The sequence below is a fragment of the Pieris napi genome, chromosome 20 (assembly GCF_905475465.1).
Source record: "Pieris napi chromosome 20, ilPieNapi1.2, whole genome shotgun sequence".
Taxonomy (NCBI): Eukaryota; Metazoa; Arthropoda; class Insecta; order Lepidoptera; family Pieridae; genus Pieris; species Pieris napi.
The window spans coordinates 11,241,929-11,266,232 of record NC_062253.1 but is presented as its reverse complement, the minus strand read 5'-3'; the positions used below and the strand labels follow the sequence as shown (position 1 = coordinate 11,266,232).

Below are 24,304 nucleotides of genomic sequence, written 5' to 3'. Positions count from 1 at the left end.
CAACAGAATACTAAAATACACTTTTATTATTGTAAAAAACCTCTGTTTATTCCGTTCACATTTAAATGCAAAAACAAAAAGAAAGCAGATGGTAATCTACTTTCAAATTGCCTTTAAATCTTCTGGTAAATCATTTTTGGGATGCTTGTTTTCAAAGTGCTGCTTATAAGTCTTCGGATCCGGCATTTGAGCCTGTCAAATAAAATAATACAAATAAGACAAACCAATCTCTGCTCTTTCTCTCTAGGAGAATAAGCACTAAGTATAACTTCTGTATGACAAAAATGAATAGGATTTTGACTGATTTTATTCAGTCAAAATCAAATTGTCATAGTAGAATAGTGACGGATCTGACAAATAGTAAATTTTAGGGCAGCCATTACAAAATAATATAATCATGTTAGTTTTTGCCATAAATATTTTAATTCATATTCTGTTATTATGAAAATTGGCATACAAGCAAACAAAAGGGTTTGTTTTGAAACAACATAAAAATAATTAATTTTATTAATTAATTAAATTTCACAGTCTTCTAGAAAAATTACATGTTTCTATCAAATCCGTCACTTTACAGACAAATTCATTAGAAATTTATAGCACATGGAATTGTTTTTTATGTAGCCATAATATTTAGCCGCAATGTAGTATCCAAATATGATAAAAAATGGATTTTGGATTTTCTTCAAATCCGACAATCTTCTACCATCATGACGAAATATGTTATACACACCCAAAGAAATGTTTAATTAGACAACAACTAGAGAAGGATACTTTCAATAATTACATAAATATAATAATCTTAAATTGCTTAATTTACCTTGCATACAACACACACATGAACTAAAGCTTTCTGGGCTGCTTTCTTTTGATCAGTGGCACTGTGACCTTGTTGTTTTTTCAATTTTGACAACTTCTCTGCTGCTTTTGCTTGAGATTGAATTTTCTGATGTCCTCGAGCCATCCTAAAAAGATATTGATCTAAAATTAATAGTAGTTATATTTACTATTATAACTAGCTATTACCACACTAATAGTAGTAGTTATTGACCATTTGGCAATGAATAGAAGCATGATGGGGAAAAAACTTTCTGACAGAATAATATGTTTATTAAAACATACAGTAAAAAACAACATCAATAAAAAATCACACAATAAAAAAAGATATTAATGGTACACAGGTCACATGAAGAGGAAAAGGGGTAGACCATTTCTAAGGTGGGTTGATGAAATAAGAGCCGTGGCAGGTGGCACATGGACCTGAACTGCCCAGGCCTTTGCCAACAAAAGGTAAACAGACAAGGTTGTCGAGGGAATGTAAATATTCAACTATATTTAAGTTAATTTTTTCAATACTAAACATGTATATTCTAGCTTAAGTAAAATTGTATCTTGTCTGAATAAAGGCTTATATTAATATTATTGACCATTTGCTTGTTGGTTAATGTGTTAACCAGTTTATTTTTTATGCTTCAGGTAGTTCTACCACACTCACATTGTATATCAGTTGACTATGAAACTACTGATAACTATTATCTAGGTCTCAACCGCCTCAGCATGCCCATTTTCTATTTCACACTGCTTACATATCTATATATTATGTTATCTCGCAAACTTGCGCACACATGCTTTGTAACATATTAATTCCTACAGCACTTGTACATCCTACTCTTCTGCCATACTCAACATTTTTATTTTTCAAATCTAAACCGATTGCTAATATAGTAGCTAGCTAGAATAATTTAAATGAGTATATTGATTTCTTACCTTTTTTGGATTTATTTTCAAAAATATAAATTCCCAATATTGCTACTAAGATAATATAAAAACTGACAATGAGTGCTGCCAATCCCATACGCGAGTAGTTTAAAATATATTGTTGGTAACAACTAATTATGCTGTCAGATTAAAAAAACAATAAGTAACTCAATTATTTTGTTAGAACTTAAAAAATCTAGCTTTACTGAAATTAATTTATTGATATGCGGCAAAGTGTGTTTTCAGTTTTGATAGCACAGATTTAGTAAAGGTAAAATTGCTACTTGCTAGTGACCACAAATATAGAGTTATAGACTATTACTACATAGTTAAATACGTGTACAACTTACTATATTTTCTACTCGGAGTTCGGTCTTAGTACCTACTATATTAAACTCATAAATTCAAGATTTACCTGTACTTAATCTATGGCTCAAAATAAAGGGAGACGTGTCGCTGAAATTTAATAAGTCTATGGTTTAAGCATAGACACAAATATTGTCTAACGACTAACACCACTCTGAGTAAAAATTTGACTAATTTATTATTGAAAAAAATATAACATCGAGCGGTAATAACTATTTTTTTAATAAAACATTTATCTATTGTCTATGATGTGAATACATACACACAATTAACAATAATACATTATTACCGCTAATTAAGAATTCGACAGCCCGGACTCCCAAAAAAAAACCAATAATTAGCTTAGTAGTTTATTAATAAACTTATAATTAAATTACAAAACTACATCCGTTAACGATGATCAAACATATTTTATTAAATTAAAATGTTAAAACGCGGTAAATGCTGGATCAGCAGAACAATTCCTCGAAGCCGGCACGTTCACCATACACGTGCCGCGATGTCAGTACTTATGGTACCGTATGTAATTCGCTCGATGTTTTATTTTTGATGTGAAACATAGCCGCACGTAAAACCGATTTCTGGCGTGGCGACACGCTATATGATGGTATATATACATAGTCTATATGCAGTAGTGTGTACGGTGTGTGTATTTCGAAGTCACTAATTTGACTGACTGATTAAACGAATTAACTAGTCACGATTTGAAATAAATTCGTAAATGTTTGTATTAATGAAAATAAATGTTTATTCAATAAATAGTCATCGTTATCTGGAAAAAAAATTGTAATATTTTATTTTATCATTATGACATACATATTTAGTTCCTATCACAATCTGTTCTTTTCTGCATATTACTTAATTACTTTGACAAAATAATGTCGATGTTTCTGTTCGGGGTTGGGATAAATTATTAAGATATTTAAAGGGATAATTATTTATTTTATGAGCAGTGGACTTAACTAGTGGGGTGAGATGAGATTAAGAGTCGCGCCCGGTACGAGGTCTGAATGCCGACTAACTTAAGTGAATATAATATTAAGATATAATGGAAATGAACACACAAGCAAATCATATTGCATGGTGTCATTTACATTGCAATACCTGTACGGATGTAAATCGTACAGTTTCACTTCTGCCAGGCGTCCCGTGACGGCTCACATTTTTTTTTCAATAATAAATGTCGAAAAGTTTATTGCTTTTTTATGAACAAACTTTGCAACTTATGTATTGGAAGAAAAAGTTGAATATGTTTGCCGGACTAACATGAATTAGGGAAACAAATTAAAAGTATTAAGATAATTTATTTATTGAAGAATTTGCCACAAAACAGTAGACTTTATTACTATATTTGTTTTCCGTAGTTGAGACTTCTTGACTCAATGAGGACCAATATTATTTTTTTGTCATAAATATTTCCTTTTAATATTATATTGATAAAAAATATGTAACCACGAATATAACAAACGTTCTTTTTCCTCAATTATACTTTAAAACATTTATTAATTTTTAAAATTAATGTGTAATCTTTGTGTCATAGCTATGTTATTATTAATTTCCCTTTAACTTTTAACATATAATAATCGGTCATTTTTAACCTTTGGTGTTTTAAAAGCCATTATTTTTAAAGACATCATTGCTTAAGACGTTTAGAAGCTGCTAGTTTGGTGCCGCTTTCTAGTTTTTTAAGTCTTTCATCAACGGATGTCAATAATGAAAGTATGGTGTTAAACTTTTCATCTATGCCTGAGTTAGGTGTCTTATTTTGCTGTATCGGGAATAGAATTTTGGGACCTTTAGTTATCTCCTTTATATTATTACTCCATAAAAAGTTCTAGGTCAACGCTTCATCGTAATACGATTGCGGCGCTGCGTCAGCGCGTTGCACTTTTTCGATCACAATACTTAATACGCGAAGTTTCTAACCGAAATGAAAACAACATCAAATCAAAAGTTAATTAACTGTCATAATATCATACCAGTCTGGGTTTTTCTTTTATCTCCATGGGTCGGGTTGTCTCTCTCCGTAAAATATGGCGAGAGGGCCGATGGCTGGCCATGAGTCATACTCGTGAACACTTGTGGTGACTGGTCAGACTTGAATTCGTGTATGCGGTGATGTTAGTTATTTCGACCATGTATTTGCGTTTTGTTCTCACGAGAATGTAAGTGCTTGCTCCTATTTCACCATGCCTCTTTCTGATAGAGGATAAATCTTTGTTTTTAATTTATTTTATTATTATTAATTACTTAAGATGTCATGGACCATGGTGTAATTGTTGCAGCTCCTTACAAACATTGTGTAAAACAAAAAACTTGGCGATTAAAAAGAGTGGAGGAGAGTTTATTGCTAGTTCTTCTCTTCCGTTCTACGCCCTTGATTTGAGAAGTAGCACTTAATGTAAAATTTGTATAATTTAAATTTAAAATTTTATATATTTATAACCTCATATTTCTGCGAAAACATGAAACAACACATAAACAATTTCCATGTGCAATTAAAAATATCATATTACAGTCAAAACCGTTTATAACGACATCGTTTACAACGACCTATCGGTTATTACAACCAGATTGTATGGTCCCGTCCGAATCCCTAGTAAACTATTCAGTAAAGAAACCGCTTATAACAACATCGGATACAGCGACATATCGCTTACAACGGCGAAAGTTTATCGATATTCATCGGATATAACGACCAACCGCTTCTTGTCTCAGCAAAACAAAACAATACAAACGATTTTAAATCTTATTTATAAGCATTGAATGAATATTAAGGCATATAAAATTTGTTGCCTTTAACCAACAGTTTGATACTGGTGATACTCATACCTTGAGAAGTATGAAACGTAAAATGCAAAACATATTTGAGACTGGGCTAAAAAAAATCAGACTGACTGATTACTTTTGTACCTAATTATTTCGTAATAAATATTTTTGTTTCTTTTTTGACTCGTTTACATATTATAATATTAACATACCATATTATAACCCATAATTACCTATTCTAGATCGATAACTATGTACATACATATGCTCCATAGGACAATCCTATGATTGGCTCTATAGCCTGGACAAAATCAAATTGGTTGCTGATTTTTTGCTTTAACATATTTTTGTTATTATTATTATTTTTTAATTTATATAATGCTACAAATGTAATTATTTTTTTTTGTATCTCACACACTGTTTTGTTGTGTTTTTTTTAATATTTTTATTACTCTTTAATGTTAATATTCTAAGGTTTCGATATTTGTAAATATATGAGGAACATGTATACTAACTTTTTTAGTATAGTAGTTTATTCTAAGAGTACATTGTCTTCACATATAATTATTTAACAAATGTAACAAAATATTGTAAACCTATTTTAAAAGAGTAAGTGTGGAGTTTCTTGCCCATTCTTCTCCACACGAAACTACCTTTTGGAAGGGGCAACTAGAATCATCTTTATATATATTTTTTTTTTTGACGTTCAAAAGTGCCGTTTTAGATGGTCTAATTGAAATAAACGATTTGACTTTGACTTTACTGTACTTGTGTATATGACATTGCTTATAACGACTATCGGATATAACGTCGGCAACTATACGGTCCCTTCAATGTCGTTATAACCGGTTTTGACTGTATATATATTTTAGTTGAATGATATTCTTGTTTCTTTCATATTTATCTGCGTCTATTAAATTATCCTCGCATTAATTAATTGACTAAAACTCTAACTTACAAAATATTAACCTTAGTTTATATCATTATAATTTCATATTTTCATTTAAATTTATTTTTCGACTTCCTACATACAGTATACGTTAAAGCGCCTTGACTCAGCCCCCACGTCACATGACAAACCGTGAACTAATGTCAAACTCCTTAGCGGTATTGGGTCTTGCTTGTAGTAGTTTAGTATATTGACATTTGACTATAACTAATAACAGATCAAAGGTAAAATTACATATCTATGGGCTACATGAAAACTTGCTGAATGCTGCAGGCTGCTGCTGTTGACATTTGATTATTGATACGTATTTTAAAAGAAATGTTCTAATAATCTAATAATACATATATAAAATAAAACTATTTATTTATATAACCTTTAGCCAACAGTCAGCATTAATGTGACAGTTTATCTATTAAGTTTATTATTTTATTTCTTAACTAGAAATATTCGTATGTAATAATGTTCTTCAATAGCCTAATCAGTAGGTAATACGTACTAATCACATTTACAGACTCATATAATAGGGTGATAGTTATTATGACGCCGTTTAACTATGCATTGCGAGCAGTTCAGAGAGGTGCACGAAGGTATATAAGCGCCGGGCGTGGTACCGACCAGCCTGAAAGCCCACTCCGCCGTCTAGTGCGCGATGCCAGCGCTTTCGGCGAAACAAATCCTCGAGATGGTGACTTGGCCTGGGCCACACAACCTTATGCAGTCAGTGACCCATTACGACCGCCAACGCCTGAGCCCGCCGACCCCCGTGACTCCACTATTTTGTTGTTTCCGGGCCAAGGCTCTCAGTATGTCGGCATGGGAAAATGTCTGGATGCAATTCCCACGGCAATGGAATTGTATGAGCTTGCATCTTCTATAGTGGGGTAATTAATGCAAAACGGTTTTATTTAGATTAGATGTAGGAGTTGGTAGTGATTATTAACTGATTTGGTTTTAAATACTAAATTTTTTATTGTTAAGGATAATATTGCCTAAAAATGCTTACTTATTTCATTAATCAAAATCTACCTATATCAAACAAAAATCTTACAATTTCAAAATCTATAGTTAAAATTATAAAAGCAATGTTTAGAAACCAGTTAAATGTGACTGGTTGCAAGTATCAAATATTTAAAACTAGAAAAATTTAATCTTGGACTGAAGATAAAACAACTGTACCAACCGAGGTTACATAAAATCAATAAACAAACTCACCCAAGATTAATTTCAAGAAATGCACCTTTGTCTAAAAGAACTGACAAGAATAATGGCTTTTCATACAATTATGTATTATAATCACACTATAATGCATTTTGATTACAAATTATTATAATATAACCATCTATAATTCTTGATATAGCACTTCTAGCACATCTATAATACTTGTATTAAATTACATTTGCCATTAATAATAATTATTTCTCTGGAAGTTTAATAATAGGTAGCTAATGATAAATGTAAGGCACTGTAAATTTGAATACATTCTGAATTGTGACAAAACCAGAGGATCCATTTTAATCCTGCTCTTGCCAGCAGATGGGACGTGGTGAAAGTCTGCCGAGAGGGGCCCGCAGAGGAGCTGGCGCGACGTTGCCAGACTGCAGTGCTAGTGACGTCGTTGGCCGCCATTGAACTCGCTCGCGAAACACGGCGAGGCGCCCTCGAACGCGTGCGGGCGGTCGCCGGTTTCTCGCTCGGCGAAGTGGCCGCGTTCGTGTTTGCGGGCGTGCTGCCGTTGGAACAGGCACTGAGGCTGACGGAGCTTCGCGCCGAGGCTATGGCTGCGGCGGCGAAGGAGCGGGCGGGCGGAATGCTCACCGTGTGGCTGGCGCCCGAAGCGCGACTTCCCGCGCTTCTTCGCTCCGCCCGCGACCAGGCCGTGTCGCCGGCGCTGCCGGATCCCGTGTGTCAAGTCGCCAATTATCTCTACCCCGGCTGTAAAGTGATAGCTGGAGATGAGCAGGTCCTTTATTTTTTAGATATTCATCTTTTAACCAAAGGCTCATAATCCGTGAAGTCGGTGGTAGTTTTATTTTATTTATGTCTCCCATTAAGATTTAAATCGTTATCGGAGACATAAAATTTATATAATTGAGAGAAGAACCAAAAATGAAACTATAGATACAGAATAATAAATATATTAGCGGTATAATAGAAGAAAGACGTGTGCGCAGGCTTTGCGGTGGGTGGAACGCGAGGGCAGAGCTTGGGGCGTGCGCCGAAGCGCCAGAGTGGGCGTGGCCGGCGCCTTCCACACGCCGCTCATGGCGCGCGCCGAGGCCGTCGTGCGCAGCGCCCTGGAGCACTGCACCGTGGGCGCGCCACGCGTGACCGTGGTGTCGGGCGTGGACGGAAAGGCGGTCTCCGGCGGCGCCGCCGCCCGTCGCCGGCTCGAGCGCTTCACGGCCGCGCCCGTGCGCTGGGAGCAAACGCTGCACGCGCTGTACGCGAGGCCGCCCGACACGCCGCAGCCGCTCACTCTGGCCTTGGGCCCGGGCCGCGCGCTGCGCGCCACGCTCAAACAGGTCAACGCGCGCGCCTGGGACGCTTGCGTCCACGTCGACGTGTAGCCGCGGTCTACTTCGGATCGCTAATCTCTTAGAATAATAAATCTACGTTATGTACACGAGGCTAGTTTGATTTCCGCGTCACAGATCCACCGGATTGCGCGTCGGCTGACCCCCGGCGGCGCTGACGGCGCGGCCGATGGCCGTCAGACGCGCGTTGCGCGCTAGAGTTCGCGGCGCGAACGCGTCGGACAGGCGCGCCATGCGCTCGGTGGCCTCTTCGGTCCAGGCCTCGGCCAGGCGCAGCTCGTGGTCGGCCGAGGGGAGGCCGAGGCGGACGGCGCGAGAGGCGCGCGACAGAACGGCGGCCGACGTGGTGGCGTCGATGGCGGCGGCGGCGAGGCGGTTGAGCACGAGCTGCTCGTCGACCACGTCGCGCCCGTACTTGAGCAGCACGCTCTCGACGCAAGCGCCGAAGTCGAGCGCGCCGCGCGCCAGGTGCTTGGCGACCGGCCGCAGAGCGGGCGCCACGAGCGCGTCGAGCCCGACGGGCTTCTGCAGGCCGACGGCGCGCGTGGCGCGACGACCCGCCTCGCTGAAGATGAGGCCCAGGTTGGCGGCGGGATTCTTGAAGGCGCGCTGCAGCTCGCGCAGGTGCGATCCGGCGTACTGGATGCCCGTGAGCGCCACGAACAGGCGCAGGATGTCGTTGGTGCCCTCGAAGATGCGGAAGATGCGCAGATCTCGCAGAACCCGCTCGAGCCCCGCCGAGGTCATGTAGCCCATGCCCCCGAGGATCTGGATGGCTTCGTCGACGGCGGTCCACGCCGAGTCCGACGCGAACACCTTAGATACGGCGGCCTGCGGACGATCGAAAACGTAAAGCGTCCGGTCGGAAGGGGAAGGGCGGGTCGGGACCTTTCGTGCCGTTCACCTCGAGCTGGTACTCCTGCTTGCCGGCGTCCATGGTGCCGCTGACCAGGTAGGCCAGCGACTCGGTGACGTACTGCAGCTGCGCCATGCGCGCCAGCTTCTCCTGGACGCCCGCGAAGTCCGCCAGCCGGCGCCCAAACTGCTGGCGCGTGGCGGCGTGCTCGGCGGCCAGGCGCAGAGCCGCTCGCTGAGTGCCGGCGAGCGCCGCCGCCATGCCGAAGCGGCCGTTGTTGAGCACCTGCATGGCCACCTTGAAGCCGTCACCGACGCCGCCGAGCACGTTCCCGACGGGCACGCGCACGTCTTCGAAGTACACCTCGGCCGTGTTAGAGCAGCGGATGCCCATCTTGTGCTCGGGTGGGCCGGACGACACTCCGCCGAAGCCGCGCTCCACGATGAATCCGGTCACCTTGTCCACCATCTTGCCGTTCTTCTCGACCGGCGTCTGGGCGAACACGGTCATGATGTCCGCGATACCCCCGTTGCTGATCCATATCTTGGACCCGTTGAGAATGTAATGCCCGCCGTCGGAAGAGAGCACGGCGCGAGTCCTAGGAACGGAACGTCGTGAGAGGACGAGCGGGTGAGACGAGGGGGGGAGAGACTGAGAGAGAGACGGGGCTACCTTATGGATCCGGCGTCGGAGCCAGACGAGGGTTCGGTCAAGCAGAAGGCGGCCAACTCTCCGCCGGTGACGCGAGGCAGATAGCGCGCCTTTTGCTCGGGCGTGCCCACGAGCAGAATGCCTTTGAAGCCGATGGACTGGTGTGCGCCGAGCGTGATGCCGACGCCGAGGTCGTGCGCACCCACCACTTCCACGAGGCGCGCGTACTGAGTGTTGCTAAGACCCAGGCCGCCTAGATCAGTCGGCACCTGCAGACCAAATGCTCCCAGCTCCCACAGCCCGGCCATTGTAGCCGGTTCGACTTCGCTATCTGCATCATTTTTGGCAGGATTGTTCACCTAACCCAGAATAGAATTAGATTAATCAATGTAATAAATACAACAAATTATTTTTTAATTAAGTTTATAATATAAGTCAGGAATCTGTCAATGGGCACCGATAAAGTTTTGACCACAAATACATACTTCCTCAAAAAACTTCTCAACGGGTGGGACGAGCTCGGCAAGTGTCTGCCGCTGCTCCTCGGTCAGAGGTTCCGGAAAGGGAAATATCTGGCCAGTTTCAAAATGTCCCCGGAACAAGTTCATAGTGAATGAATCACTGTGTCGCGCGCCACGCTGCCCTGGGGCTGCCGCGGCTTCCGTTGACATACAGCTGACATTGCTGCTAATCCAACAAAAGAACCACAAAATTAGTTAAACTGTATTTGGTCATAACATAGTCTTAGTGAATTGTGAGTAAGTTAAAGTAGGATATTTGCCTACTTTACTAAATTGAGTTAGAGTTTCATTAGAGTGCATCTATAGAAAATAATCCCTAAAATATGTTTATTAGTTTTTCTACTGATATTTTAAATTAACTTTTTTCAACTTTAGAAATTTGGTAAACATACGAACATATGGTTATTTTGAACATTCAGTTTCACTTTAACCTTTGTACTATATGTCATCATGTACATAGATAGTTGACAGTCTTAAATTAAGTAGATACCAACGTCATTAAGAACCTTCATACTGTGCGAACAAAGTCTAAAGTACATTATTTAATAATATGTCTAACAAGAGTTAAAAATTACCTTAAGGTGTTTAAACTTGGCTTACATAAGCACCTCCTTGCACAACTCACGAACTTGGTGGTTTTCATTGTGTTTTTCAGGAACTTTTATACACGTAAATACAAATACCTTCAAAATTATTTTTGTATACTTTCAAAAATTACACATCTCAGTTCTCACCATCGATAATTAATACAATTTTTTTGTTGTCTTTAGAGAAGTAGTGAACTGAAGCAATCAATAAAAAACAGTATAATAACAAAAATTATTTCAAAAATAGTTATATTTACGTAGCTTTACCGTACCAATATACTTATAAACTGCACTAAATACTAATAGTTCAAGTACTAATCCATTTGCTCTACTTAATCTGTAGCTTTCACCCACTATTTAAACGCTGCGCGACAGAATTGCGTTGGCGCCCCTGCGCGAGCGGCTCACAGATATCACTAGTCTAAAGTTCTAAACTCTAAGGGGGCTAAGGCAATAGACACAAACCTCATAAAATTTTAGAGCATCAATTCAAAGTTATTCGATTGCCTCCCTATCATTTCCAGACGCGAATAATTTTCTCATAGGGATAAATTAATATTGTAAAGTTAGAAGCATTTCATATACATTTCTTTTTTTGACATTCATAAGAGTACATTGTGTGTGATTTTTGAATTTTGTTTTAGAAGACATTTTCAATAAAGTTGATCAAATAGCGGAGTGCCGTAATAAAGCTTACAGACTAGTTTCAACGATGAATAAGTTAGAAACAGGAATAATTACAATTACGGGGAACGGAATCCTAGAACGCTTTCAAACGACAAATGTTCCGCTGCAGTCGTCTAATCAAGACCTTAATACGGGATATTATGCCCTTTATGAATAATTAAATGGCTACGTCCAAGCAATGCGATCCACATTTTCAGATATTGAAGCAAGAGCCAAGGATCCGACCAACTGTGAAGATTACCAGCAATAGACATAAAATGAATCAAGCTAAATACAAAGTAGGTAAGACCATTTTAGCGGCTCTACTACACTCGACGACTTTGTTTAAGAGCCGATTTACATTATCTCATTGTTTAGGAGAGTATTTTAGTACAAGTTGAAAGGCAAGTTCTTTAGTGCGTTGCGAGTGAACGTTTACATTTCTTCCAGTAGAGTATCATTACAGCGCCACAATGAACGCGCAACGACGCGACGTCGGCAAATCCGCTCTATTCTACGCAAAATACTAACTATAGTTATGGAAAAAATGGAAGACGAGATTCTATTCGAAATAAATAAACTAAATATAAATAAAATAGCTTCTTTTAGGGCAGTGTATGCCGAATGCCTAGCCTGTTTGTTTTTGTATAAATTGTTTTTAACGTTCCACAAACATTCGTGAACAACATATTCAAACACAAATTTGATAGTTGTATCTTCCGACCATTTAGTCATCTTTAAAAATCAAAAAACACGCATGCGTTTTACGGCACTTATGCACTCTCCTAAAGATTTTACTAAATTACGTGTTTACACACAACGAGGGAAGAACTCGGGGGGTGCGCGGGCGCGGGAGGGTATCACTTGAAACAAAAATAAAAAGCGATTCTATTTTGATTCAACTTGAAAGTCAAGTAGAACCGTACTAAAGCAAGTAGCGTTTACATGTTTCAACTAAAGTACTATCCTAAAGCACTCTGCTAAACACTAAGATAATGTAAATCGGCCCTAAAATCAAATAGTTGGACAACCTTTCGAAGTTCAGGTGTTTAATGTTATTATTGATATCGCCCTGTTTGATTTAACTAAACGCTTGAAAATATATAATAAGATTTAGTGTTTTTGAAGTATTTCGATAGCTAAAATCTCTTACAACAGAAGAGATTTTGGAAAATTCCTCAAGTATGGTCAGCGCTTACAAAGATGATTTGAACAACAGCCTAGGTGGCGAATTAGTGATTAGCCGTTTGTAGAGTTGCTGAAAACAGATGTGGCTACTGTTATTATACGTTCGAATCGAACGTTCTTTATCAATATTAAATGGTATTAAAAATGAATTAAGGATCACGATGGGCCAAGAACGTCCTTATCATATCAGTTTGTTCAATATAGAGCATGATTTGCTTAAAGAAGTAGATATTGATCTCTAAATTTGCCCATATTAAATCCAGAAATGTTAGTTTTATTTAATACCGTTGACTTTAAAACCTAAAGCAAACCAAGGGCCCCAAGTCAGAATTTGCTACAGGCCCCGCGCTGGCTTAATCCGGCACTGGATAATGGTAGTCTGATAGTTTAGCTAAAAATGCAGTTTTTTTGTTAAATTATCTACTTGTCCTTTCAGATTCCTTAAAAATAAAAATTAATTAAAAAAAGGTATAGTGCTTTTCATGAAAGAAGTCCCGCGGCGATTTTTGGAACTAAATTTGACAGGTCGGCAATGTTGTCATTCGTCGATGTTATCAAGTTCGTTTGTTGTGGTAGATTTTTGTGAATTTTTAACTAGCTTAGTGCATTTTAAAGATTGATTACAATGCCAAAAGTTGTAAAAAGTTCGGCTCGAGAAATGATATTAAAGGTGAAAGAGTTCTGTGAAGCGGAACATAAGAATCAAGGTGTTTTAATACCACTAAACAATGTTCGGAAGAGAGTTGCCGCCATAACAGGTACTTTTTAGAGTTGCCATTTAATAATTTTTTGCTGTATTGATGGGACTTTTATGATATAAATTCGTTTTTGCGACAAAATTTAACAAATACATAACGTGATGAAACTAGGTAACTGAAATTAAAACATATATTACATATTACATAAGCATTATAAACTTAAAAGTTATTATTTTTTTAATTGTTCATAATTTAATTGCAGGTGTGTCAGAGAAAACTGTAACAAGAATTACAAGCTCCTCCACTTGCCAGTCCTCCTCGTCCGAGGTTGATGGAGGTTCATCATCTCCCGACCACTCAGGAAAATCCATCCCCTCCGACGATGCTTCATCCATGGTTCGTACATGGGCTACCATGTTGCTGTGTATTCCTCCTCGCGAATCTCGTGGCCCCCCATTATTCAATGGGCACACACGACGTAAATGCCCGCGCTGCTTACATCTCCCGCAGATAAAGCGTCGGTAGCGACACTCATCGCTGCCGTGTCCCGCGGCTCCGCACGCATAACAATTGTATCTTGAGTCACCCTGTCCTTTCCGATCCGGCCCCGACGACGCTGCCGGTGCGCGTGCGCCTCCTCGCCCCCGGTGGCCCGGTCCGCTCCGCCGCGCGGAGTGCGCGTTCACGGCGTTCAGCGCACTAGCCGCGCTGCCAGTCTCGCTGCCGCCACCCGGTTCGGTCACGCCACCCGTCGTCTTTTGTTCCACCGCCGCTGCATCTTTTTCTGCCGCTTCCATTGCACAGGCTATGGTTACTGCTTTACCATACACCAGATTCTCTTCCGCGAATAACCTTTGTCTGATTAATTCACTCCGCAACCCACAAATCAGCTGATCTCTTAGGTTATCTTCTAAATTCGCAATATTTGGCCATTTTCTTCAACTCCGAGAGATATTGCGATATCGACTCACCCGCATTTTGTCGCCTCTGTCGAAAATGATACCTTTGCGATATAAATGATGGTTTCGGTTGTAAATGGTTTTTAATCACGCTTACGACTTCTGTGTAGGTTTTTGAGCTTGGTAAATCTGGACTAGTCAAATTACTTAATAATTCATAAGACTCATCTCCCATAGCCGCGATTAAAGTGGGTAGCCACAAATCTGTTTTCACCTCATTCACTTTGAAGAACATCTCCGCTCTTTCGATATACAAAGTCCAATTTCCAGTCCTTACATTAAATTCCGTCAATTTCCCGATCGGCATTTTGTCTAGAAACGATTAACTTTTTACGAAATCCCATCCTCGTCGCCACTGAGATAAATAATACACGACGTGTAATATGAATCAAGGTTTATTGGTGACTGACGCACAGCACACTACAATGGTACATTTAGGTATCTCAATGTGTGCGCACGCACACACGCGCTTCACTCATACACTACAGAAGGTATTGTAACAACAGCGGCGTGTACTTCGAAAAAAAATGTAATCAAACAATTAAGCAATAAAACTCTGAATAAAATATTGTATTGCTTTTCTTTACCCTATTTTCTCATCTTTTCCCTGTAAGTAGGTAGAACACCGCTAATATAAGTAAATAAAAATATACTTTTTACATAACAGAAATATTGTTTCATCGAAGTATGCAGAAAATAATATTATTTGATAAATTACATATTTTGCTAAATGTAAATAAAATAGGTAATTTTTTTACTCATAAATGGCAACATTACGGCATGCGATTGCAGCGCCGCGTCTGGGGACTGGGGGACTTCTTTCATGAAAAGGACTATACAGTTCTTATAAGTACTTTGTCATAATAACTTAATTCATACTTTTCGTTGCTTATGCATTTCAATTTTCAACTAAAGCTGACAGATGTCAAATATTTTCTATTAAATTGGCCCTACTATAACATGAAAAAGTACCTTTAGAATTAGATGGATCCAAGCGCACAATAACCATCAACAGTTTTTTACTGCTTTTTATAGTAGTTAGTAGTATTTATAGTTAGTAGTAGCCTACCACTAACTATAATTCATAGTCTACGTTGTTACGAGTCTAATTATCGACAACACTTGATTAATGTTACATTATTTAAGCATTAACTGAAAATCACTGTAAAATATCATAACTGACCACTTTATATCATTTCTGTCATTTTATGGGTCCACCATTAACTCATGTATAAAAATTATTTCTCATTCTCGAGTCTCGACTACCACTTGAAACTTAATTAAATATCACACCCTCTTAAGTTTAGCCCCTGAACTAAAGTAACAATTTATAAATAAATCATAATATATTTCTAGTTAAATACAAGTATGAAGTAACATAACCTAAACTGGACTAGCATAGCAAGAATATAGTTGTAACTTTAAAATACTGCGTATTAGTCATTATCTGTGGACTAGCCCAAACCAAGGAAATGTTATCGCCGTTTTTGTGAATTTTTTACCTTATATTTTAACCATGTTCACAGAATTGTTTAACTTAATTGATCTTAGAAATGAGGTATTGGTTTGCATATCATTGTCTGTCTTTTATATTTCATATTACCTGCTGGAAGTCGTCAAGGTAAAATCTATTATTATTTAAGGATTAAGTACGCCACGTAACTGCTTTAAAGGAGAGTCAATGCCATTATGCCTCTTGCGATAAAGATTTGTACTGAGTTTGAAGCCAATTGTGAATCAAACGATGTTGCAGTGTACTAAGTCTCCATATGAAATCAGTATTATGAACTACATAGTTTTACACACTGGATATAGGTATTATTATGCACCACCACTGCAATTAAAACGGGTTACTTTTACACACTTACTGTAAACTTCCTTGATACCCCCCTTCTATTATTCAATGTTCTAAGTAACCTACTATTTATTTTCCTACATCTCACAATATGTATCTTGTTCCGTTATAACAGGTGTAGAAATAAAATACATTTCAAAAGAGAGTATCAATAAACGACTAAAGAAAATTTATTAGACCAAGTTAAATGGGCATTCTAGGCTTTTGCACTCTGAATTGAAATCAAATGTCAATAAATGAGTAGAATGTTAAGAGAGATGATTGAGTGAGAGACACAGTTTAAGATTTTTATTTCTCATTAAGAACATTATATTGACATTTACTTACATGGCAAAATACTTTAATAATACTAAAATACATTTAGCTATCTTATAAACTAAGTGAATTACACGTGTTCATATTAACTTTTGTAATATGGTAATTTATGTCACTGTCCCAGAAACCGCTGCTGATATGCGGTGATGGTGAGTTTCGGGACTTGCTGGAGTCGCAAGTCGAAACTCTACGCGAGCCTTTCTGGCCGACACCTTGGTGCGTTGAGGCGCGACTGCAGACCGTGCTGGCCTCGCTGCTGCGCTCGCGGCTTCTACCGCCGCTCACCACCACCAGGTCGGTGACCTCCAGACCGAGCGACAACGCCCGGCGGTCGCGACGTTCCTGACGTTCGTGACGAACGCAATTGCTTGCAGACAAATCGTGCTGCTGCCGGACGGCGGACAGGTGGCGCTCGACTGGGTCGAAGAGGAAGGGGCCGGGCCGACGGACGGGGCCGCCCCCGTCGTGGTCGTCGTCCCGGGGTTGACCGGAGGGGCCCACGCCGACTACGTACGCTGCGTGGCCGCCGCCGCGAGGGGCCTCGGCGCGCGCTGTGCCGTCTTTAACAACCGCGGACTTGGCGGATTGCAGCTCACGGTGAGTGACGGCGGCCACGCCGACGCACCTCTGACGTCACACTCAACCGCCGTCGCATCCGCAGACCCCGAAGCTGTACTGCGCGCTGTCGCACGAGGATTTGGCAGCGGCACTCGTGGCGGCGGAGGAGCGCGCGGGAGGCGGGCCGCTGCTGGCGGTCGGCGTGTCGCTCGGCGGTCTCATTCTGGCGCACCATCTGGCCTCGCGCGGCGAGACGACTCGGGTGCGCGCCGCGCTCGTTCTGTCGTCGCCGCTGGACGTGGAGCGGGCGGCCGAGTGCCTCGCGCGGCCGGTCAACGCGCCGCTGTCTTGGCACATGGCGCGCTGCCTGCGTCGCACGCTGCGGGCGCACGGCGCGCTGGCCGGGCGCTGGTCGGCGGCCGAGACGAGCCGCTCGGTGCGCGAGTTCGACGCGGCGTTCACGGCGCCGCACTTCGGGTTCGCGTCGGTCGAGCAATACTACCGCGAGGCCAGCCTGCGCGACAAACTGGGGCACGTGCGGGCGCCGCTGCTGTGCGTGTGTGCGGCCGACGACCCGTTCCAGCCGCTGGCGGCGCTGCCGGCGCGCGAGGCGGGCGCGAGCAGTCGCGTGGCGCTGGCCGTCCCGTGGCGCGGGGGCCACATCGGCTTCCTGGAGCGCTGGTGGCCCTCGAGCGTCGCGCGTGACCACTTCCTGTCTCGGCTGACGCACCAATACTTCGCCGCGTTGCTGGCCTCGCCGCATCTGCTGCATCGGCCCCCTCCGGGACCCGCTTAGCGTTTGATCTCCGACGCACATTCCGTTTAAACCAATCGATATCGCCGCGTGCCTTTCCGAGACGTTGTGTCGTGACGAGGTTGTGATTCGTATGTTAAGTTGTCTTTGCAATTGTTAATATTTATTTGTTGCCTGTCGTTGCATTGTGTAGCGAGTGAATTCAGGATTTCTAAACCGAACTGAATCAATAATTAAGTTAACGACCACTTCACTATTTGTTGTGATGGATATATTTATTAATATGATAAGTAAGAAAAATATTTACAATTAAAGCTTATTTGCTGTTGAAAGATTAGAGTATTAGGCGAGCAACAGACGGCCTTCGGCCGTCTCGGGCACCTGCCATGTAGTTGTAAGCAAAGGTTTAATACCAAATTACGTCCAAAGAGATAATAAACAGTATCTGTGATTTGAGTGGCCGCCCAAAGCGCACATTTCATCTATGTATTTTTTATATAAATTGTTGAGATAAACTATGGTGATTTACTTTTGTTAGGCGCCTAAAGCCACTCGGCTGAACTTATTGTCCCCCTATCCTCTCCTGTCTCCCCGTAGACAAGAGTGGGCTCACAGGACAAGGAATAATAAATATTCCCCATCAAGGAGCGCGAGGCCTGAACGTGGACAGAAAGGCCTGCAGCAGTGTCTCCGCTCTCAGCCGCCGCTCGGCGTCCGGCTCGGCCCCGAGAGCCCCGCGGGCTTCCCGCGCCGCTCCCACCAGTCCCCACGCCTCCCACTCGCCCCACTGCTCTTCGCCCTCGTCCGCTTCGTCGCTGCTCCCCGAGAGCGAGTCCGGCGGACGGCAGATTGCCCCGAACGAGTCTACTCGCTCCAGGCCTGGCCACATGTGCGCGTGTAGCGCGGCTCGCGCTCTGTCCGCTCCGCACTCGTCGTCCGATTCGGCTTTGGGCGTCAGGGGCACGAGTTCGAAGCGACGGCGCAGGCCCCAGGCGACCAGGCCGTCGGTCTCGGGCCCTTCGAAGACTGCCAGGCGGATGTGCGGTCGACCCCCTCCGGCATCCGCAGCCATCGCACGTCTCTCGGCTTCCTCCTCGCCCTGCGCGATAGAGATGCTTTATATTCGGCCGCTTTTCGTCGGGTCGGGGGAAGAACGCGATCGCGTGAAGTCTTACCTCATTTACACGCAAGTGGATGACGTGCGCTTCAAAACGGCCGCCGAGGTAGGGCGGCGGTGGCACTCCGTCCGGCCAGACGAGCAGACGCACTTCGGCGCGGTAGTACTTGTTCTGTATGCGCCACACGCGGCTTTCGCTTGTATCGATACCGTCAGCGGGCTGGTGATCTTCCACTAGATCTGTTGTAGCAAAAAAAATCTGAATTTTGAATTCTGAGGAACTGAAACTGAGCGGATTAATGTGGGGCAAACGGGCGAACGGGCAGGAGGCTCATCTGATGTTAAGTGATACCGCCGCCCATGGACACTCAATGCCAGAGGGCTCGCAAGTGCGTTGATGGCCTTTCAAGAATTGGTACGCTCTTTTCTTGAAGGACCCTAAGTCGACTTGGTTCGGAAATACTTCAGTGGGCAGCTGGTTCCACAAAGTGGTGGTAAACTGCAAAAACTGCCTTGAAAATAGCTCAGTTGTGGAACGGCGAACGTCGAGGAGATACGGGTGGAATTTCGTACTCTGCCTCGACGTCCGATGACGAAACTCAGCTGCAGGTATTAATCCGAACAACTCTATGTAATTGTCTACAATTATTCTCAATTTATTAATGGAGAGATTGCACATCCCCTGGACTAAAATTCCTATATTGTTTGATCCTGTTTCATGTGACCCAGCATAACATAAAGTGAATTAATGGTGTGGATATTTCTTTGATTGTTCTGTGAACACATGTTTAATTTTTACTACTTGAACATGAATAGATTATTTTTACTTCAAGTAGTAAAAATAATCTATTATACTGTATCCCAATGCAGTAGGGTAGAGCAATATTTTGCTTTGTATAATTTTTGTGTTTGGTAAACAGAATATCTCAACTCAAAAGAAAATCACAACAAAAACAAATATTATTTTTAATCTCATTTCTAACACATAATCTAATATATTATATAACACATATTTATATGTTAATTTATAAGTTGATAGTAATATCAACAAGTAGAGAGCTCTACCGGTCTTCTAATTTCTTAACAATATATTTTTTAATAAGAAAACAAATCTGCAACATGTAATTATTTATTCTCTATAAATTTAATATAAAATTTTCCACTTTATATAGAAAAAGGGACGACTTACCAGCTAAAAATTTCTCGACGCAGGTGAAATCACTAGTGCTTATCAACAGTATTGGTAAACACTTATTTTCAGTCATGTTAAAAAGTGCGATCAGGTTCTGAAGCTGAACAACTGCTACTTTTTCTGCTAGTGGCAACTATGTAGTCAAGATATAAACTGAATGCACTCTAATAATAATGATAAAGCAAGAAATAGATTTAATGTACTAACTAAAACTATTAAGAATTATTATAATCTTCCAAAGGTGGTAAAATAACCGATTTATTTTACGAATTTTATTTAATTTATAATTTTACAAATAAAATTATTGTAAGTAAACATTACTTTGAATTAGTAATCTGTTAAATTTGCACAGCACTATGAGACTATGCACTGGGAAGTGGTACTTGGAAGGTTTTCTAATTTCTCAATTTTTTTTTTTTTTATGGCTCTGGCACGGTTTTTGCATTAGCCAGCGTCAAGTATGAGATTTTTTATCAATCGTTCTTTTTGCCTTAGAAATTCGATCATATCCTCCATGTACGGTTTAGGCACTCGCCCGGTACCGCACAACCCTGCCAAAGGCCGAGAACAAATTTAAATAAAATTAAAACTTGCCCTAGAACCGGGAATCGAACCCGGTACCCCTCATCTAGCTTCTACTTAATAAGACCGCCAGGCTATGAGGCCCCCAATTTCTCAATTCTCAGCATTATTGGAGACGAGTTTTTTTTTTTAAATAATTTTATGGCGAGATTTGGAGACGAGTATATACTTTACAAAGAGTATTACCACAGAGTACGTCTTGACTATTCATTCTAGACTATAATAAAAATAAGTGAACCAAAATCATAGAGTAAATATAACTAACCAAAATTCTTTTCAATTATCATTGACTGTTGTATTTATATTTACTTTTTGTCATAGATGACTGATATATAATTGCTTTTTTTAATCCTGTTTATCTAACAGCTAACTAGCTAGTAGGTAGTATTTAGCTAGACCACTGTTTCTAGGGGCTGACATATAATTATTTTTGTTCAGTGCTATTGGATGCTTTTTTTATTGTGGTAATCGTAAGAAGCCTGTAATGATCTAATTGGAAAAATATTTTATTTCTTCGTTTATCTTTAATAAATATATAATAACTCTCACTTATATTTTTTGGGAGCTTGCTGAATTATTTTTGACAAACAGTGATATGGTTGATTAAGGTTTTCTGTGCTCAATCAAAATAATTATGAATGCCATGTCGTGGAGTGTTGAAGACGAGGCTGTTATAGCCACTAATACCGATGCTACCGAATGTAAACGATGCGCAGTTGATCTAGGCTACTGGAAAGATGAATACATCACATATTTTGCTAAACACGTCGACAGAAAGGCACCAGAGATAAACCGCGGTTACTATGCTAGAGTGAAAGCATTAGAGATGTTTATACACCAGTTTCTGGAAGTAAGGATCTCTATCATTATTTACAACTATGTTTTGTTAGGATAAGTAAAATGTAAGTGATCCTGTTTTTTGTGGTAACTTATTCTGAAATGGTGTCTGTACTGTCAACTAAAAAAGGTAAAACTGCATCCAACTACTGACAGTTTTGAGTTTTGAATAAATTAAAACAAACCATGACCTTATTTCTAATCTTTAATATAGGTACACAAGTCAATTGTGGTTACTACTGAAAACAAATGAAAATTACATAATTTTTTAAATTATATATATAAAATAATACCACAGCTAATATACTCATTAAAGATTGTACTATATATTTTAACAAACATGCTATTATTTGGTTGGAAAAAGGATTTTGTATTGAAGTCAATATAGAAAAGAATAGAATTTAGAATTTTTGACATCATTAGAGAGTGTAATGTACTTGCTGAGATTTTTACTTGTAATATAACATGATAATCCTGTCGGCTGTTATCATATCTTCTAATTTAACTTGTAACAAATGTTGCTTACATTTTTAATTGACTTTAATTAGCTTAATTTTGGTTATAGCGATGTGGCACAAAGTGCCAGATTATTAATCTGGGCTGTGGATTCGACACCCTGTATTGGCGGCTCAAAGATACCACGCAGGCCGTCAGCAATTTTGTGGAGTTGGACTACCCTTCCGTGATCAGCAAGAAGTGTCAAATCATCAAGCGGAATAAAGCTCTGCTGGAGAAGATCTGCACCGAAGGTCGGAGCATACACATTAGTCCGGTGAGTTTCCACACTGCAGTCCAAAAGTGACGTTGTGATATCGTGGCACAGACGGCGAGGTGGTGGTGCGCAGTGGCGACCTGCACGCCGAGGGTTACCACCTAGCGGGCTGTGACCTGTCCAACGTGGCCGAGGTGGCCCGCAAGTTAGCCGGCGCCGGCGTGCGAGGTGACGCGCCCGCCCTGCTGCTGGCCGAGTGCGTGCTGGTGTACCTGCGGCCGGTCGCCGCCGACGCTCTGCTGGCGCACCTCGCCGCCGCCTTCCCGCGTTGCGTGCTGTTGCTGTACGAACAGTGCAACCTCGCCGACCGCTTCGGCGAGGTGATGCTGCGCAACCTGAGCGCGCGCGGCTGTGCTCTCGCCGGTGAGCGATTCTGCCGCGACCCCGCGGCGCAGGAGCGACGCCTCCTGGCCGCCGGTTTCGAGGCCGCGCGCTGCTGGGACATGGAGACCGTGTGGCGTGCCTTTCCCGAGGAGGAGCGCGCGCGCGTCGAGGCGCTGGAGATGCTGGACGAGCGCGAGCTGCTGCAGCAGCTGCACGCGCACTACGCGCTGACGGTGGCCACGCGCGGCGCGCTCTTTGCCGACCTCGACCTCAACTGCTAGAAGCCGCTTCGCCGCTGTCCACGCACCTGGCCGGGTCGAGTTACGGATGCTCTATCTGCTCGTAGATGATTTTCCTTTTTGATCTAGAGATTATTGTCATTAGTAATATTACGAGTTGTTATGGTAATAGTATATTTCATTACGAGTGCGGAGAGCCGGAAAGTTGCAATGACGGTTCCGCCTGTGAATGATTTTTAATACAGTTGCGAAAAAACTAAGCACTTTGATAAACTATTAGATTTTTTCTTTTCTCTCCACGCAATAAATTTGTCGTATGTGGATATGTAGCGACTTTTTGACTTTTCCGGAAAAATGTTCTCCAAAGCATTTTGTGCAATTATACTGAGTTACGGTGGTGTTAATTCAAATAAAATATCGTCGAAATTACTCATTTTGTGCAACAAACAACTAAACTCGCCAAGAACATTTTTTTAAATGGCGCCAACCGTAAAATCGTCTGCCGGGTAGGCAAAGCAAACGATGCCCATACAGCCGAGTCTTCAGTAGATTTTTTTTATTGATATGAAATGAAACCTAAACTAACTCATTGAATCAAATCATTAAATCTGATACTGAAACAAACAACTTTACTTTTTGAGCAACTGTATTAAAAATATGTATGCAGAATAAATTCATTATAAAAGTAACCGTTGTTGTAATAGCAATGTGTCAAACAATACTTGGAGTGAGTCAGACTCATCATCGTTTATGAATATTGGTACTGTTAATGAGTAAGTCATATTGTTTCAGGAATCTTCTTTTATTTATAAAAAGGTCAATAAATGTTTGATGTTACAAATATATTTTTGTTTAAATAAATGTGCTATTTTAATGTCTAATTATTGAATTTTTTTCTTAATTTAACAATGCACTAAACTTGTACATTCCTCGTGTAAAAGTAATGTCTGAATATTTTTCTTTTTTTTATTATTTAGACACCTGAAATAGTTAAAATTAGCGAATGAGAAGGAGACTCATGTCGGATTGTGGATCAGGTGTTTTGCAAAAAGTTGTCAACAGCTAAATCACCTCTAAAGTATGTCGAGAGCACAACAGAGTTTTCGAGGTCACCGGGGCAGACTATATCGTGCTAGGCTTAGGTCAATCCCGGTCGAGGCTTTTGAAGAGTCAGTGGTCCCGCTTATTCTTAATAAGTTGCCGTCGTTTACAAATCTGTAACTCATTAATGGCGGGAATGAATTTTGATTCTCTTCCATC

The 24,304-nt window shown here is 41.2% G+C and overlaps 6 protein-coding genes across 11 annotated transcripts; 3 read left to right on the top strand and 3 right to left on the bottom strand.

Moving 5' to 3' along the window:
* Positions 1 to 21: 21 nt before the first annotated feature.
* LOC125059574 (zinc finger protein 706-like) lies at positions 22 to 2,215 on the bottom strand. Of its 3 annotated transcripts, none has more exons than XM_047664059.1 (3): positions 2,106 to 2,215; positions 818 to 962; positions 22 to 192 (listed from the first exon to the last, which is right to left on the bottom strand). In XM_047664059.1, exons 2-3 carry the CDS (start codon positions 959 to 961, stop codon positions 103 to 105), a joined length of 234 nt encoding a protein of 77 aa, XP_047520015.1. In that variant the 5' UTR covers position 962; positions 2,106 to 2,215; the 3' UTR covers positions 22 to 102. The 3 variants fall into 3 exon arrangements, with proteins under 3 accessions (XP_047520015.1, XP_047520013.1, XP_047520014.1); XM_047664057.1 differs by lacking the exon at positions 2,106 to 2,215 and adding an exon at positions 1,765 to 2,079 and having other exon boundaries at positions 818 to 978; XM_047664058.1 differs by lacking the exon at positions 2,106 to 2,215 and adding an exon at positions 1,765 to 2,076.
* A 3,861-nt stretch (positions 2,216 to 6,076) lies between these two features.
* On the top strand, positions 6,077 to 8,462 carry LOC125059558 (probable malonyl-CoA-acyl carrier protein transacylase, mitochondrial). Its single transcript, XM_047664032.1, has 3 exons — positions 6,077 to 6,720; positions 7,373 to 7,799; positions 8,011 to 8,462. Exons 1-3 carry the CDS (start codon positions 6,377 to 6,379, stop codon positions 8,404 to 8,406), a joined length of 1,167 nt encoding a protein of 388 aa, XP_047519988.1. The 5' UTR covers positions 6,077 to 6,376; the 3' UTR covers positions 8,407 to 8,462.
* A 22-nt stretch (positions 8,463 to 8,484) lies between these two features.
* LOC125059555 (very long-chain specific acyl-CoA dehydrogenase, mitochondrial) lies at positions 8,485 to 11,404 on the bottom strand. Of its 4 annotated transcripts, none has more exons than XM_047664025.1 (6): positions 11,261 to 11,404; positions 10,977 to 11,084; positions 10,366 to 10,567; positions 9,902 to 10,239; positions 9,278 to 9,827; positions 8,485 to 9,204 (listed from the first exon to the last, which is right to left on the bottom strand). In XM_047664025.1, exons 2-6 carry the CDS (start codon positions 11,042 to 11,044, stop codon positions 8,485 to 8,487), a joined length of 1,878 nt encoding a protein of 625 aa, XP_047519981.1. In that variant the 5' UTR covers positions 11,045 to 11,084; positions 11,261 to 11,404. The 4 variants fall into 4 exon arrangements, with proteins under 4 accessions (XP_047519981.1, XP_047519982.1, XP_047519980.1 ...); XM_047664026.1 differs by having other exon boundaries at positions 10,366 to 10,564; positions 11,261 to 11,403; XM_047664024.1 differs by having other exon boundaries at positions 10,977 to 11,183; positions 11,261 to 11,395.
* Positions 11,405 to 15,571: 4,167 nt separating this feature from the next.
* LOC125059557 (phospholipase ABHD3) lies at positions 15,572 to 18,496 on the top strand. The gene is made up of 4 exons (XM_047664031.1): positions 15,572 to 16,120; positions 16,794 to 16,963; positions 17,044 to 17,266; positions 17,331 to 18,496. The coding sequence occupies exons 1-4, from the start codon at positions 16,016 to 16,018 to the stop codon at positions 18,021 to 18,023; spliced, it is 1,191 nt and encodes a 396-aa protein (XP_047519987.1). The 5' UTR covers positions 15,572 to 16,015; the 3' UTR covers positions 18,024 to 18,496.
* LOC125059565 lies at positions 18,486 to 20,643 on the bottom strand. Its single transcript, XM_047664044.1, has 3 exons — positions 20,288 to 20,643; positions 19,157 to 19,338; positions 18,486 to 19,080 (listed from the first exon to the last, which is right to left on the bottom strand). The coding sequence occupies exons 1-3, from the start codon at positions 20,361 to 20,363 to the stop codon at positions 18,622 to 18,624; spliced, it is 717 nt and encodes a 238-aa protein (XP_047520000.1). The 5' UTR covers positions 20,364 to 20,643; the 3' UTR covers positions 18,486 to 18,621.
* A 502-nt stretch (positions 20,644 to 21,145) lies between these two features.
* LOC125059560 (leucine carboxyl methyltransferase 1) lies at positions 21,146 to 23,925 on the top strand. The gene is made up of 3 exons (XM_047664035.1): positions 21,146 to 21,722; positions 22,275 to 22,458; positions 22,533 to 23,925. Exons 1-3 carry the CDS (start codon positions 21,507 to 21,509, stop codon positions 23,084 to 23,086), a joined length of 954 nt encoding a protein of 317 aa, XP_047519991.1. The 5' UTR covers positions 21,146 to 21,506; the 3' UTR covers positions 23,087 to 23,925.
* Positions 23,926 to 24,304: the final 379 nt, after the last annotated feature.